Genomic DNA, 17419 nt, shown 5'->3' with positions numbered 1-17419 from the left:
TGATTTTTTCCATCTACCTTACTTCCATTACTAAGGAGAAATTCTGGAGTCTGTGCAAACTAAGTAGGGTTCTTCCACTGTAGCATGAGACAAGTTGCCTTAAACTGCATCAGGCATAATCTTGTCTCACCAGCTTTCAGGTGGGTCCAATAATGCTCAAAATGGAACGCTGTCTGAGAGTTGGAAATATTTATTTACGTCAATCTGTTCAAATAAATTTGTGGTAGATAGTCTCTGATTTCATATTTTACTTCCAGTTTCTGTTCTACTTTTCCTTTTTATAAACTGGTCACTTATTTTTAGCAATTTAACCCTACCAGTTTCAGTTCAATGCTTGGCAGTTGCAATAAAATAGGACTATGAATGTGGTAAGTGCTATTCAAAATGGCTGAGTGGTCTGAGGCATCTAAAACTGTATCACCATCTCTTCTCAACCTTTTTCTTCCACAAAGAAGAGGCGTAGTCTCAGAAAAGAAGTCTGGTGATGGGTGGCTAGTGCTGCCTCATTTTCTTCTAAAACATGAAGAATGACTGAAACTTAACTCTCGCTTTGAGTAGCAAGAGTGAATAAAAGCTTCCATAAAACTTAAATTCTTAAGGATGAAAGATACAGAATTGCTGTGGATGTGGTTTTGGCATCTTCTAGCATGCACAGAGGTTCTTCATGTCAGAGACACAGCAATTATTTTCTAGGTAGTGCAGGTTGCTTAGCTGGTTAGGCAGTTTGCTAAGGATTAATGTGCTTACCAGCCTGATGAGTCCCTGCTGTTGTGGAAGTTGTATGGAAGGAAAATACTAACTGCCTTTCCTTCTTGGAGTGGTTTGATTCTTGATCTGGCTGAGTTGACGTATTCCAACTCTTTTTTTTTTTTTCCTGAAGATCTTATGTCTTTTGTCAATATGTTTATCCTGAGTTAAATTACTGTCTCAGCAATTTTACTGTTTTTCTTACCTTTTGAAATTTACAACTGTGAGAGTATCCTCTCATAACATAAGTTTTTGGTTGAGCTGAGCCCAAGCTCTCACTGGACTGTGGGTCGGAGAGAGTGCAGTCTTTTGGTTTAGCAATCTTAGTACTGCATGCTTGTTTACTCTATATAATAGATGTATATACATGTACTGAGTTGTGTGAGTGTTGCATTATTTCATATATACATATATATATATATATAAATAAATATAAATATGTTGTGGGGAGTAACTGACCCACTGTTGATTTTCTTCCCTTTTTTAATAGGAAAAAAGATCCACTCAATTATCAGTCTCCTGAATCATTGTTATGTAGTTTATTAGTGGGGAGGATTTTTTTTATGTGGAAACTTACTGGAAGCACCGGGAAGGCTAAATAACTTGTCGCACACTTGTCTTTCATCCTCTGATTTCTTGATAAGATTAAAGAATTTTGTGAGTAATGAGATAGTTTTGCTCTGTGGAACAGTGCAGATTGGACAGTACATCATTATTTCTAGGTAGCCCATTGCTCTATCTTCAGTTGCTGATTTGACAAGTAGAGAGGGATAAAGATTTGCTGTTCTCTCCGTCTAACCACTCCAAGAGTTGTGGTATGGGAGAAGAACTTTTTGTAGAGTATTTCCATTTTAATTAATCCAATATTACTGTTACAAGAGGACAGAGACTGCAGTGTGGATATACTTTTATGCATTCCTTCTGGTTCACAGTATAAAATAAGTCCTATATATATTTGTTTTTTTCCCCCTGAAGTAAGTAAAGGCTTTGTAACGTTGCCTGCTGTTCCTTTCCTGTCTATTTTTTTCATGACATATGATGAAATACCTTCTGAAAGCTACTGACATTCTGAGACTGAGTTAAAATTAATTTTTTCTATCATTGCTCCATAATTCTTCCGATTTCTCTGAAGTAGGACTGCTTTTTAAACTGCTGCCACATAGGAGTGAGGGAGTGTTGCAACTGGAATGATCCTGCCAACACTAAGTGCAAGGAGCTAATCTGTCTTTCAGACTGATAAAATGCTGCTCCCACGCCAAAGCAATGCTAATTGACCATCACTGAAACTGTATTGACCCAAAGGGTTGCATGTAACTCTTTTCTGGTGGTGAGAGAAATCAAGAGAAATTGCTGAGACCTGTATTTTTTAGAACTTGTTCAGCCTAAGCAGTAAAACCCTAGTGATGTTGACCCCCTGCGATGAAAAGCTAGTGTCAGTCTCCTATATGAATAGCTCCCAGGGATTCTTCTTCAAGTTCTATGCTGTACATTTGAGTGCATGGCCTATGGTGCCATGCACGTTGACCGCTATTGTGATTTTAAACATTGATAAACAAATATCAACTTACCATATAGCAATATAGCAACAATTATAGCCTGAGGAGAATAAAACTGAGTAGTGCAAGTGAACTTTCAGTAGTATATTTGCAGCACTGTTGCTTCAGGGATGTGCAAAGCAACTCAGGCTGGGTGAGTAAATAGTGTTAGAGAAATGTCATAGCTTGTGTTGACAGAACATCTGTGAAAGTAGTCTGTTCTGTAGTGCTCTGTAGAAACTGCCGGGGGATTTCCGTGCAAAGAAGTCTAGTGCCATCTGCTTACCTGAAAGTTTGCCATCTAAGAGTCTACGCTATATGCTATTTGCTACTCTGCCTTTGCAATAGCCATTCTCTGTGTATTTTTGCTAGCCCTCAACTTTTATATTTGAAAAATTGAGTACTTTTTAGGCTAAAATAGTAGTCATATCATGGCTATTGCCAACTTTCTTCAACTGTTTTTCTTTGGTTTGTGAGGATCTTCAGGTTTACTTCTGGAGTCTGAGAAGACTCATGGTATAAAAAGAGGGAGTTACCATATTTATTGTGGTACCACTTTTGAGCACAGGCTGCAGGAAGAAGGCATTGCTACAGCTCAAATAGAATTCCTATTTCTACAGTATAGGGGGGTGGGAAAAGGAAAAGGGAAATGAGTATCTGATTAGGAACAAGAACCTGGGGAGGGGGGTAAGTCAGGGTTAGCAGAGGGCCTTGGTGATGAGAAGGAACAATTTATTTCTTTGGAATCTGCAGATAGGAACTACACACTGAACAAAATAATATAGGTTGGCAGTGAAATAGTAATTTTAGCCGCCTTCTCCTTTTTCCCAGAGTAAAAAAAAAAAAAAAAAAATGTGTTGTCTGAGACACGAGAAGAGGTGGGCATTGGCTGAGTGAGGTATCAAAGACTTATCAGAGTGGCACTGGGGAAAGGAGATGTTTCAAGCACAATGGTGGTCAGTAAGGCATAAATAATGCCTTAGGATGGTAGGGAGTGACTTATTGGATGGAGGGAAGCAATATCATTGGGATAAACTTGAGGAGTAGAAACTAGATGTGATGGTGGGGGAGGGAATGACTGGGGTTATTGATCATGTGAGTTTGTGTGCAGAAAAACTGCTCCTGATCACTTGGGCTCTACTTTAAGATCCTTGAATGTGCAGTTCTGTAACACTTGAAGGTCATGTCCTGTTCTCCTATGTGGTCGGCCATTTAATTTTGCCTATATCCTAGTTCCAGCAGTAGTGTTTGGACAGTCAGCCTGTTAGGAGGCCTGATGTGCCCTTAAATGATCAATGATTTTTCAGGTGGCTTAGCTGAGTGGCTTGCTCTCTGGTCTCCTGAATACTATCATAAGGAGTAAGGAAGAGTAAGGAAGGTGGTTTTTTTTAGGGCAACCAAAGCTCTAAAACTTAAAGAATGATTTGCACAGAGATACTGACCAACACAAGGAATATTGAGTTACAGCTGGAATATTGTTTTATGTAATATTATTGTTGATCATATTATCAATGCTGCTGTTACATGTAAGCAGTACTAAAATCCACAACATAAGTGGACGTGCAGACATCATTCATGTGCTAGTTGACTTGGTGCTAAAAAATGTCTACTTTTCTGGCAATCAGCGAGTCAGTGTAGCATCGCCAGAGAAGTTGTGCTCCTGTGCGCCATTGGAAGAGGGTACCCATGCTGGTGGTGAGCAAATTCTCTTAATCCAGGGATGTTTTCCTACTGCTCATGCATGCAGCTTCTCTGCCGTGGGCATGCAATGAAGGTAAGACCCCCTTCTCCCTGACCGGAAGTTGGGTTGGTGGAGCTGTTGGAAGAGCATCACAAGACTTAACCTGCCAGGGCTTGTGCTTACATTGGTGATCTCTGGTCTGGGTGTTGTGTTGGTTGTCCAGTCAGTTGATTTATTCTTCTACCATTATTTTAATATAATAATACATATTACTATGGTGCATATATCTAGTAGTTGCCAGTTTCCAGTAGACCCCTCCCTTATTACTGTTGGCACTGTCTGTGTACCTCAGAGCTCTACAATTAGTATGTTTTTTGGTATAAGTCACCCTGTAGCTACAATGTGCACTTTTGTGGCAGACCCTGTTATGGGAAGGCAGTGTGGACTCATCCATAGACAGAATATTGCTCCTGCTTCTTTCCTCACGTTATCCTTTGGCTGTCATCTGACCCTACCATAGCTAACTCAGGGAGCTAAACCCATGCAGAAAAACTCAGAGTGAACAAATGTTCAGGGCAACGCTACCAAGCCCCTAGGTAGTCTTTTATGTTAAGACCCTTAGTCAGTTCACTAGCCACTGACAAGTGCCAGAGCTGGTGCAGTGCTGAGTGGGACCTTGTACTTGGCAATAGCTAGGCATTAATCAGCTTAAATATCATGTGAAACTGTACCCTGAGCCTTGTTTTTTTGCCTCCTGCTGCAAGCTGATACATGTGAAACCCTGTTAAGGTATGTTTCTCTTCCTCTGCTGTTGACCTACATAGTGACTGATAGCAGGAGGTTGTCATCTTCTATAGCTCAAATGATAGGGTCTGTAATGGATGTAAAGCTCCAACATTACAGTTGTGAATTACTGGGATGCTAAAATGATTATCATACCTTTTAGTGATTGCTGCTTCTTAGTTTTCTCTTAAATATATACATATGTACTTAATTATATACAACAAGTGTCTTAATGGCACCATGTTTTTCTTTTCTAGTGTCCAAAACTCAGTTACTTTATGCTTTCAAAAGTCAGCAACATGTTACTGCTCAGTGTTTTATTTTTTTCTTATTGTTATCAACTTAGTATTTTAAATTAAAACTTTCAGTCTGTTCTTGAGTTGTCAGTGTCCTAGCACATACGGAGAGTGAGGCTGTCCTGGTATATTAAGTATTTAATATGTTTATATTTAGCACTTCTTACTGCAAGGTATTAATGCAGATTTCTCTGTGATGTTCTTACATACTGGTTTCAGCAAGCCTTTGATCTCTGCTGGAAGAGTGTTTTCAAGCTATGTCTTGTAAAGGTAAACAGGTGAAATCCTGTTTCTCTTTCGCTTAAATTTTCTTTTATATGTTGCTGTTTCTGTATAAAGTGAAATGTTAGGAAACTCTTGGTAGCATGTTAGTCAAGCTAATATCACAGTGTTAATATATCTGTTAATTGAGCTAAACTACCTGAACACAAACATACTATAATCAATAGATGTGCTAAGAAATTCCTTTTTGACTTCACAATGTGAGTATTCAGGACAGAGAATTTCTCAGCTGGATAAGACTCCTGCCTTAGGACTTTTTCAATTTCTGGAGACTGTGTGGGTCCTTTCAATGATTCCTAAAGATTTTGTGCATGCCTCCAGGAACTGTTTCCTTCTCTGGGAGTATAATGTACAAAAGGGGTGGAATTTGAAACTCTAGGATCAGGAAGAAGATCAGGAAAGAAGGGAGAGTTGTCTGTAATGCACATATATGATTAGAGTTCTTTTGTTGTTGCTTTATTCTTGTTTCTGATTCCATCTCCTTCCAAAATTCCTGTACAGAGCTGGATTATGAACCTGCCCCATTTTGGTATAACTGTCAGACAATGTAGCTAGTACGGAGAGCAAAGGAGTAGCAAGTTGGTACAGTAGTGCTGAAGATGTAGTGGGAGCTCTCACAGCATATACTGAAACAGTTGCTGGTGCTATGCTAAAAGGGACCCATGATTCATTTTCTGTAGGTAAAAAAGTTATGTAAAAATTGCATTTAAAAAAAAAAAAGACAAAAACCTCACAACTTTTCACTCCAGGGAAAGTTAAAATATTAAGTAGTGTAGGAAGTGCTAGTTGCTCTACGTGTGTTCGAAAGGGTGAGAATTAAGGTGTAGAGGGAACCTGTAATTTTGTAGTGTCTTGATTTTTCAGGTGTTTGAATATATATACATTTAGGTAATCTAAAATTAGCCATCTAAGTCTGGCTATCTTTGGGATTCTGTTTAATTGGATGTTGGGCAGCTTAAATAGGATTGTGGTTTTGCTAGGAAAAATGTTACCATCAAAGCAGGTTTGTTTTAATTGTTGTAAAAAGTGAGTATATATTTAATTTTGTATAGCATAAAGAAAAATAAACATGTTTAGTAAATAGCATAGTAAGTTTACCTCTGAAAAAGGTAAAACTTCATACTGTATGGAAAATGCAGTAGTGCTTCAGAATTTGCAGCAAATTCTGTGATATAGAATGCTCCATTTTTATTTTCCTTCCTGGTTTGTGTAGTTGGGGTTATGCCTTTTTTTCTTATAAGAAACTTGGTTTTGACACTAGTAGAAGGCTGGACATAAAATAATACTTAAGAACTTGATGCTGTGTAATGGAAGTGCCCTGGTTCTTTCTCTCTTTTTGAGCATATGTTTCAGTATCTGATTTGTGCTATTGACAGCAGTGGGACTGCTTTGTTTATCCTATATGTAAATGTGCTTAGCAGATGATGCACTGCTGTTGTATGAGAACCCAGTTCTGTGTAATTGTTTTCTCAGTATCTCAAGACCAGCTATGTGTCATTCTGTCATGATCAAACGGTAAGTCTTGTAAATCAGGAATGAATATTGCATACAAGATGTTTGCAAGTACTGTTTAGGACTTGAGTGCGATTAGTATAGAGTCTAAATGCTCCGATACATCACTATATACATATCTAAAACAGCAACAGTTTCCAGCTAGATAGAGAGGTTTAGAGTGGAAAATTGTAGTTTGACATCATTAAGTGTAACAGGCTTCTGCAATTTAAAAGTATCCTACAAGATTTTTGGTGCTGTTAAAATCTTGCATCAAAATGAACTCTACTTTTCCAGATATTTGTTCTTACTATCTTGCTCACTTCTTTTTATCCTACCCAATGCTCTTGTCCTATACCTATTTCATTTTCTGTTTATCATTCCTGTAGTCTAGATACTATTTTCACTCAAGCTTCTTCCGAAGTTCTTCCATCTTTATTACTTTAAGGGGGGGGAAAAAAGAATGTTTCACGGGGTTACACATTGGAAATGAAGATAAAATGCTCCAGTCAATATTATGCCGAGAAGGTGTTTAGAATCCTTTTACATTTGGCAGGTGGTAACATTCCTCTGATTCAGGTTTCTTGATAAAACATAAAAAATTCTGAAATTTCATAAGCTTTTAGTATCCTTTTTTTTGGAAATAAGATCAATTCCTAAAAATAGCTTTTTTCTTCATAACAGTATTGTAAGTGATTTGACGATCAGGTTTGAGACCTTGCTCTATAGAGGCTTAATATTCTGCACAAAAGTAACCAGCTGCAGCCATTAAACGAATTTTCTTTAATCAACCTAAATTCTGATATAATGCCTATTTTTGATTGTTAGTGCCTTGAGGCAGATCTAATTGTATGCATTTTTACATCATATAAATGAAAAAGATCTAAGGAAGCATTTTGATAGAGATGTAGTGATTTGAAAACTCTACATTGTTGAACTTCACATATCGACTGCATTTTCTAAGTGTTTTGACAAGTCACACTAACACACTACACACAAAACAGTAAGCTTGCTTATACAGTATTGAAAATGTGTGTAAAGCACTGCGTAATTTATATTTATTCACTAATTAATTTTTTTGTTAACTGCTGTTGAATCATATATCTTCCTGAAGTAGTTGATTTGATTCATCTGAAAAATCTGTATGAGTTGATACATGAAATATCCTAGTTTTGTAATCATGGTAAGCATAAAATGCTTACATGGTCTCTAGTGACCCTTTTTAGCACTGACAAATGTCTAGCTACTATTATGAATGCAACTGTTGGAGAGTGTTTGCAGAAAACCTCTGCCTTTCTTCACCAAGTAAAAATTAAGCTGACTCTGCAGGCTATGACAGTGCTTTCAGGTGCCAAGAAAAGCATTAACTTGAATTTAGCATATCTATCAATACTAAGGAATTTTTTTGCTTTTAGTTTTGCAGTGGGCTTGCTCTTCATGCATAAGGGATGTGCTTCAGCTGTCCAGCCCCTTTGGCAAGTTCTCTGAGTGCCCGTTCAATCTGTATTTTTGAAATTCTCTCTAAATATTATTGTTCCAGAGCTGCTTCAAAGGGCCCTATCTCAATCACAAGATAAAGGAAAACAATTGTGTACAGCTAGATACAGAAGTTACAACAAGCAATGGCCTTTACTGATCAGCCATAAGAATTAGTGAATTTAACATTGGACTTCAAAAAGTGGCTGTTTTCTAGTCATTGTGCCAAAAAAAATATATATAATGGGTAACAAGTTTTGCAGAAAGAAAATGCAGCAAGGCAGCATAAGGATGTAAGTAGCTGATAAATGTCTTCCTGACAGAATTGTCGAATGAACAGAACAAGCTGTGAGGGTTCCCTAAACATATGGGTTAAGAGAGACCACATTTAAAATATGTGGGAACAAGGTAGAAAAATTTAGGTGTCGTCAAGTTCTGGAAAAAATAAAAAAAATGCCCAGACACAGGCAATCTAGGTAATGGAGAAATTTGCACTGTTGAACAGAAGATGTGGGAGGAAGATTAAAAGTTACAGTTCATTGGACTTGAAGGTGACACCCAGCTATCTGCAAAGAAATGTTGGAGACTGAGGTTTTTGCTTTAGAAGAGAGAACAGATTGGAACAGAATCTGTGAGCTTCCATCACAGAGAGGAATTCGAGAGCTGTGCTGAAGGTGTCTGAAGGCCCAGGTTCTTGGCCTAAGATAAAAAAAAAAAAATAAAAAATAAGAAATCAGACACATCATCACCAGGAGGTGCCAGTTTCTTCTCCCTGTTAACTAACAGTAGAACACAAGGGAAGGGCACAAAGCTGTGCTGGGGAGGTTCGGGCTGGGTATCAGGAAAAATTTGTTGACCGTGAGGGTGGTCAAACCCTGAAACAGGCTTCTGAGCAAGGTCGTGACCTTGCATGCCCCGTGACTGTCAGTGTTCAAGAGGCATTTGGTTAATGCCCTTAATAATATGCCTTACCTTTTGGTTAGCCTTGATGCGTTCAGGCAGTTGAAATAAGTGATCTTTGTAGGTTCCTTCTAACTGAACTATTTTATTGTGTTGTCTATTGTTCACAAGTGGAAAGAAGTGTGTTGCAGGAAGCCTATATGCAGTTTAAGAGGGGTTATTTAGTATTAAAGGGGGGCACCTGTGTCAGTTAATTCTCTCCTCTCCTTAGCACAGTCCAAAGAACCTGACTGATGAAGGTGAGGAAGACTGGTGTTTGGAATGGCAGCTGTCCTTGAAGAACACCAAGGAAGCGAGCTAGCAGAGGATAACTTGGTATCAACAATATGTAACAGGGAAACAGGAACATAAAGATCAAGAGGAAGTGCAATGGCAAGACAAAAATTTCTGAAACTAGAGGGAGAGGGATAAAAGGGCTTGAATAAGGAAACTCTTGTTTGTGTTTGACAGGTGGTACTTGTGTCATATGCCAATGTAACTGTCTGCTAGAAATAAGTTCTACTGTCACCTTTGTTCAAAAGGAACCACTCAAAAAATGTGCACCTTTAGTTATTATCTGCTGCCTCTCATCGCCCAGAAAATTAACCTATGTCCTTGCATGGCATGAAAGTGTATTCTCCATATACTAGGAAAACATGATGGGCTTGTAATGTGTGTGTATGTTATAAAATGGTGTATGTTGGAAGGAAAAGCAACTTTAATACTTAATGTGTGAAATGTTTTTTGAGTCATTGACTCAATTTTTTTTTTCTTGTCTACCCATCTGCTGAGAATCCAAACAGTAACAAACTGGTTGCTGTCTTGCTTTGGTAACCCTATGCTATGCTTTTTAGTGTGGGAGAGTAGTTGCTGGTGGCCAGTTTTCTTTACTTGTCTTTATTTTATTATTTTTTTCTTTTTAAATCTTGAATGAACAAGCTTGAAAGCTTTTTTTTTTTCCCTCCAGATCAGTTATTCAAAAGGTTGTTCTCTCACAGCAGGTAGGAGAGACTTACATTAAAAGTCATCCTGGCAAGTGAAGCTTTAGTGGCTGCTCTTAAGTTCAGAAAGGTCACTACCTCATGCATATTTGTAGCACATAAAGGTTCACCTAGTGATTCTATTATCAAGCCTTACAATTTGTGGTCTCTTCTGAATGACGTTTTGTCTGCTTGTGGAGACTGTGTACAATATTCTTGCATAAGCAACTGCAATAGTTAATTACAGTGATTGTTTAAGAAACTTGCACCTGTTTCTGGCATGCACTTGTCTAGTTTCAGATTGTAATTATTGGGTCTATTAATGTTCCTTGCTGGCAAAAATAGTCTACTTGATGATCCTTTTAATATCGCTTGTTTTAAAGATGCTACCAGTGTATGTTCATGGTATGTAGACCTCTCTATTTTGTCTCAAGATTTTTAGAACAAGCTGTTGGGGTGACTAAAGGAAGCAGCAGCTTTGCTTTAGATAAGGTTTTTGAAGATTTACTCAAAATGGTGTGTGTTGTAAGATTTTGCTAGTGTTGCCTGGGGCAAGGGGATAGTTGGGTAGGGAAACCATTTTTGACACATTCTGATATGTGTTTGTGCTGGGATGGTTTCCAATCTTTATTAAGCTGTGAATATGTTCTTAGTTTGGTCCTTTGAGGTCTCTCTTCTTTATCTCTGTGATTTCTTGGATATAATGATATCTACACTCGTTGAACTGTTGCTGACTCTTTCTTATGCTGGATGAGGAGCTTGTTGGCATGTGGGTGCTGTTTGGTGGGGAGTGGGAGGCAGTGGGGAGTCTCAGTGGATGACACATTTCAAATCTTTTCACAACTTCATTATGTATTTTCACTTATGTCATGATGCCTAAGAACTCAAGAAAAGTGATGTGACTTTTTAGGAGTGTGATTTTTCTTTCAGTAAGGTCATATACTTCAATATATTTGGTAAAATACATCTTCAGCTGGAACATACAATATGACATTTCTTGCAGCTCAGGCTGTCCATCATTGGTAATTGCACAGTGAATATCTGTCTGCAGAAGAAGCTCTTGTACTTTCTCCTGTAAACTCCCTCAAATAACTGTTGACCTTTCTCTTCATCTTACTGTTTTCATATGTTTGTTTCAAAATGTCACTTCCTGGAAGACTTTTGGCTGATCATACAGTTAATGCTAGAATTTTTCATCTTTATTGAGTTTGAATATTTTCTTCAAACACTTAAATATACTGCTGAGTGGGTGAAGGAAAGTAGACTGTCATTCAGACCTCCTTAATGAATCTTATTGTGTTATAGTGCTGTAGAAATCAAAACTACTATATAAATGTATATAGTAGTTCACTAGTAGTTTAGACGTGAGTTCAAAACTTTTCTGAATTATGGCTTTCATACGCCTTGAATCTGGAAATAAATGAGGATGGTAGAATGATTCAACACCAGTTACTTGTCCTGGGACTGAAAATTAGAGGGAAGGACATAGGTAGAATCTTCATGGTGCTCGATTTTGGTAGCACAAAGTTGTGATAGTGCACAAAGCATGTTACTGCAGTGGCACACTTTAGTGAGTCACACACTCTATAGCTACTCAAACATAGTTAATTTTTTTCACATCTTTTTGTGGGGATTGTATTTGGGTATATGCATATTAATCACAGGCTTTACCAAAAAATTTATATATACAGATAAAGCACATTTATTGTAAAACATCCTCTGCAAACTGGGTTCATGTTGGTGTACCATGAACATCTTTTTATGAAGGCCTGAAAGGCATAATTATCATGTTCTAAAAATTCCTTTTTTTCAAAGGATGAACCTCACGGAAAAACCTGATTTCAGTGTTTACTAGCAAAACCATTAGTAGATCTAGTCAAAAGGTAAAGGCTATCATTTGCCTCCAGAAACTGAGTTTGACAACAAGAAACGTACTTTCAAAATACACTAACCCCACACTGAACATTTAAGAATCAAAATACTTCAATAATGCTTCCTATTTCTCATTCTCCATAAGCCATGTCTTTGGTTTCTGTACAGAATACTCTTTCTTAGTGAAAATGTGATTGTGAGAAATGATCTCTAGTTCTGGCTACCTCATTCTGTCTAGCTGCGTCTTCCACAAAGCCACCTTCTGCTAGCTTCAGAAAAGCTTTCCAGACTACAGACCTATGGTTTCAAGTTTTTCAATCAATGCAAATTTTCAGCTGTATCTGTTATTGAAACAAGTACATTGCTACCACGTTAGAATATAAGCAACTTTTACAGGAGTACAAGAAGATTCTGCTCTGCCACGAATGGGTCATGGAAGATGTAAAAGTTAACTTAAATAGTATTACTTCTATGTTTTTTTTATAGTAGTGTTTAGCAACTGTGAAATTTGTTTCTTCGCTCTTCAACTGAGGTAGTGAAGGACTGCTACTATTCAACTGTATTAATGAGATTGGATTTGATGGTCATAAAGAGGAGCTCAGTGCTTCATTTTTCATTGTTTAGGAGAAACATGAATGTGACATGGATGATACTATGAAAAGTGGCTGAAGAAATTGTTTAAAAGCCTTTCAGTCAATGCATCTTAAAGCATTCAGTTATATTTCTCATGATGAAATATATAAAGGTAATAGTGCTACTGTAATTTTTAACTGCAACCCTAATAGCACTTAAGCACAAAGTGCTAATACAACAGTCTGTATAATAAAGCTTTTTGTTGACAGAATGTGTTATCAAGGGACATCAGATTTTGTCAAACTGAGAACAAAATGTGCCTTAAAATCCTTGAGCTCTTGTGTGCTGAGTTAAAGAGTGCAGCTGAGATGTATATACATTTTAACTTAAAAATATACTGTGTATTTATGTGATAACAGTCAGGGCTAGTGCACTGGGGGGTTGAACTGTGCATTTCTTGAACGAGAAGCCCAATTTACTGCACTTTGACTTACAGTTCTCTGATGAAGGATTATCTGTCATGTACCTTACACAAAATGGATTGATCTGTGGGGATTGCTTTGTTAGTATTGTGCTAAATGATATAAATATTTAGCCCAAACATTTTTATAGTCCATAAGGATATTAATTGTCAAATAAAGTTTGTGAGACAATGTGGTGGTTTTACTCGGGTGGGCGGCCGAGCTCCACCACAACCGCTCTCTCACTCCCCCGCCTCAAAGAGGAATGGGGAGAAAATATGATGAAAAGGGCTCGAGGGTTGAGATAAGGACAAGGAGATCGCACAGTAATTATCGTGATGGGCAAAACAGACTCTGCGTAGGGAGATCGGTAATAAATCTTACTATTACTAACAAGCTAGAGAAGTGAGAAACAAAGGAAAGAAACCAAAAGCACCTCCCCCCCCATTCACCCTCTTCCACCTCCTCCCCCTGAGTGGCGCAGGGGAACGGGGGAATGGGGGTTATGGTCAGTCTATAGCGCTTCTTCGCCGCCGCTCCTTCTTGGTCACTCTTGTCCCCTGTGCTGTGGGGTCCCTCCCACGGGATGCAGTCCTTGCTGAACTGATCCAGCGTGGGCTGCCCACAGGCAGCAGCTCTTCAAGAACTGCTCCAGATATGGGTCCGTGCCACGGGGTCCATCCCTCAGGAGCGAACTGCTCCAACCCGGATCCCCCACGGGCAGCAGCTCCTGCCAGGTCACCTGCTCCTGCGTGGTCTCCTCTCCATGGGCTACTGGTCCAGCCCAGAATCTGCTCCAGCAGGGGTCTTCCACAGGCCGCAGTCTCCGTCGGTGCAGGTCCACCTGCTCCACCGTGGTCTCCTCCACGGGCTGCAGCGTGGAACCCTGCTCCACCGCGGTACTCCATGGGCTGCAGGGGGACAGCCTGCTTCACCATGGTACTCACCACAGGCCGGAGGGGACTTCTGCTCCGACGCCTGGAGCACCTCTCCCCCTCCTCCTTCACTGGCCTTGGTGCCTGCAAAGCTGTTCCTCACTCCTCTCACTCTCCCAGCTGCTGTGCTGTTTTTTTTCCCTGTCTTAAATATGCTCTCACAGAGGCGCAAAACAACACCACTTATTGGCTCAGCTCTGGTCAGCAGTGGGGCCCTTACCAAACATGGGGCAGCTTCTAGATTCTTCTCACAGAAGCCATGCCTATGGCCCCCTGCTACCAAAACCTTGCCACGTAAACCCACTACAGACAGTAACTGAAATTGTATTCAATTGGTTTTTAAAAAATTTAGGGAGTCCACTTTTAATATTTTTAGTTGGTTTTCAAAAGCAGTTTTTTAAGATTAAGACAATTAGTAGTTTAAAATTAGAAAATGCTAGTTAGTGCATTAACGCTTCATTAATGTTACAGTGTGCTTTATATCTGCATTAATTCTGATTTCTGTTTTGTACATTACTTTAAAAATAAACTTTCATTAACTAATGCATCTCAAAACATAGCAGTCCTTATCTTACATTTCTTTTCTGTGCTGAAATGTAGACTATCACTTTAATACATTAAGACTTCTATTTCTAGAATGATGCATTTAAAGTATCAGGACAAGTTGGTGATTTTTTTTTTCTTTCCATTTGGTTTTATCTATTTTACAGCAACTTATCTGGTCAATTTGAGAGGTTCTACAGCAGGGTTGTTATGAGCCTCTCCCCATTCTAATCTGCTTGAGTGTCCTTTCCGTATTCCCTCTACTCCGAAGAAGTTTCTACCTTTTAATTTTGTTAGAGAAGACATTTTGAATTTCTTCCATTCCTCAACTGATACATGGCCTGTAATATTCTATTCTGTATAACAGCTGTTCTTAGGAGTTATTTCTGATGGATACCTTTTGTGCTTTCTCTTGGAAATCCGAGTATTGGCATACAGTATAGAGAGCATGTTCATGAGGTATTTTTAATAAGAAAGTAGATGGAAGAAGAGCTTTTTAAGATGTGTGTGAATATGCTTACTATGCTCCGCCTTATCCTAGGGCAGTAGTTCAAGTTTAGGTTGTCACATCTGCTCAGGAAAAGCATATCCTTAGACTATTCTCTTTTAGGTGCTGTTAAAATACTTTTTTTTTTTTTTCATTTGTGGGCTTCTTTTCTCTCTGCCCCAGTTTAGATCAATTCTGTAAACCATCTGGCAATATTTTTATATCCAGAGTGCAAGTGTTTTTATCCAATGTTTTTATTTTCCTCATCTTTGAGATATGGCTGCTTGATATTTTTAATCCTTCCTGCTTGTGTCTCAAAGCCCCTATTAATACTTGAAGCATCCCAGTAGCCATTATTAAAAGTGCAGTAGACACTGTAAAGAAAGCAGAATGTCTTTCTTCTAAAACATATAAAACATAACTTCATGCAAATTACTCATATTGCCTTTGTTCTTCGACCTATTTTGGAAAGGTGAAACAGTGCTGTGTAATAGTCATGACATGATCTATGAGGTTAATAAAAACAGTTCTGCTCTACTTGGAAAGCTCAGTAAGGTCTGTCCATATTCCTAAATATTGCAATCTAAATATTCCAGTGCAGCACCCCAATCTGTTACTTAGTTCGGTTGAATCTCTGAAATGTTACCAGTTTATCATAGATGTCAAATATTTTTAATAAACTTATAGGAAAAGTAGCCCAGTTTAAACATGTATTTTTTTTTTTTTTGGTTAGTGTATGGTTAACAGTTAATCCCATGGTTTTGTTTTCTGTAAATTTTGGATTGGCTTTTGATTGTCATGTATCAGAGAGCGATTGTTCATTTGCATTAGTACTGCTTCAATACACTGGAAAAAAATGTTATTTGTGTCAAGTGACTCAGCTCCCACTAAAAGTGGTTAGGCCAAGCTTGGTATCTCTTATGTGGCTTGTTGCATGCCTTCTCTTCTTTCCATTATCCACTTAATGTTTTTCGGCAAAAGAGTATTTTTTTTGTCCAGGGAGGCAGAGGGTAGGGAGTGTATTGTTTTTAATCTCTGCAACTATTTTGGCTTATATTGGTCATTGAACAACTCTATAAAGAAAAATAAAAAGGTTTTGTTATGTTGAGGGTCCTGATGTGTGTTTTCCTGATGCCTTTAAGTATTTCAGGATATTTTTCATTTGTTAGAATAACCTCTTTTTTAACACAGGCTTTAAGACAGCACTCCTTGTTTTGTGTGTGAATCTCATCTTTTACTGATCATTAAAGATCATGGTGGAAGATTGTGCTTAGAACCAAGATATTGTTGCTTTTGGCAACAGTGAGTTTCAAAGTCATGCTTTATTAAAAACCCTTATGTTCTTAAATTGCTTTATAATTAACTCTGCCTTTAGCTTGTGAGATTTATAGATGATACTGATCAGAACAATAAGTACTGAATTCAAGGCAAAACACAACGTGATGGGGTTTACAGCTCTTGCTGCGATCTCATTGTTAATAAGGGCCTTACTGCAATTTTTTGTAGTTATTACTCCAGATCTTGACAAGTTGCATATGATGTATTATTGTGCAGAAGGTGAGGAAGAGCCCTTTTGATTATATTAAGACTGATTGTTAGATATGCCTGTGCATACATCCTGTAGTTGAAGTACAGGATGTAGGGCTTTTCCTTTCTAAAGTCTTGAGTAGATAAGCAAAGGTGCTGAGGTATAATCCAGAATACCTTATGATACATTTTTCTAAAATACTGTCACTGATGTGTGCATCTTTTGAGCTTCAAGGCAAAATTGAAATATGCTAATGCACATTTCTACGCAATAAACTTGTCTGAATCATTAGAATTATTTAGAGTAAACCAACTTGGAATGTGGCTTCTGTTTTGAAGCTGCAGTTTGTTTATGATCAATGTATTTTTAGTAATGAGATGCTGACTAGCATTTGTGTCTCTAGAGAAGAAGAGGAACGTCTGAGAAATAAGATCCGAGCAGATCATGAAAAGGCTCTGGAAGAGGCTAAGGAGAAATTGAAGAAATCACGTGATGAGATACAAGCTGAGATTCAGACAGAAAAGAACAAAGTAGTGCAAGAGTTGAAAAAGAAAGACAGCAAGCCACTGCCCCCTGTTCCTTTACCAAATCTTATAGGGATAAACAGTGGAGAACCAGCAGACCCGGATATTCGAGAGAAGAGGAACAAAATTAAAGAGGTAAATATGATGATGTGGTCCTACCCATTCTTGTATCTGATAGCAGTTATTTATGACATTTAGTGGTTATATTAAAAAACTAAGAAAAATAGGACTAGAAATCTTTTTAATTAATAGTAAGTCAAAAGTACAAATCAAGTATTAATAAATA

General features: G+C 38.1%; 1 protein-coding gene across 3 annotated transcripts in view; it reads left to right on the top strand.

The window, feature by feature from the left end:
• Positions 1-17419, top strand: part of MAN1A2 (mannosidase alpha class 1A member 2) — a 141500-nt gene that overhangs the window by 13071 nt on the left and 111010 nt on the right. For 2 of the 3 annotated variants that reach the window (XM_013202185.3, XM_013202186.3), the window contains exon 2: positions 17013-17268. The exons of the other annotated variant lie outside the window; for it this stretch is intronic. In XM_013202185.3, coding sequence (XP_013057639.1) covers positions 17013-17268 — 256 coding nt within the window. The remainder of the gene's footprint in view (positions 1-17012; positions 17269-17419) is intronic. 3 annotated transcript variants of the gene reach the window in all.

The sequence above is a fragment of the Anser cygnoides genome, chromosome 1 (assembly GCF_040182565.1).
Source record: "Anser cygnoides isolate HZ-2024a breed goose chromosome 1, Taihu_goose_T2T_genome, whole genome shotgun sequence".
Taxonomy (NCBI): Eukaryota; Metazoa; Chordata; class Aves; order Anseriformes; family Anatidae; genus Anser; species Anser cygnoides.
Note: the sequence above shows the minus strand (reverse complement) of the source record. Positions and strands in the feature narration are given on the sequence as shown.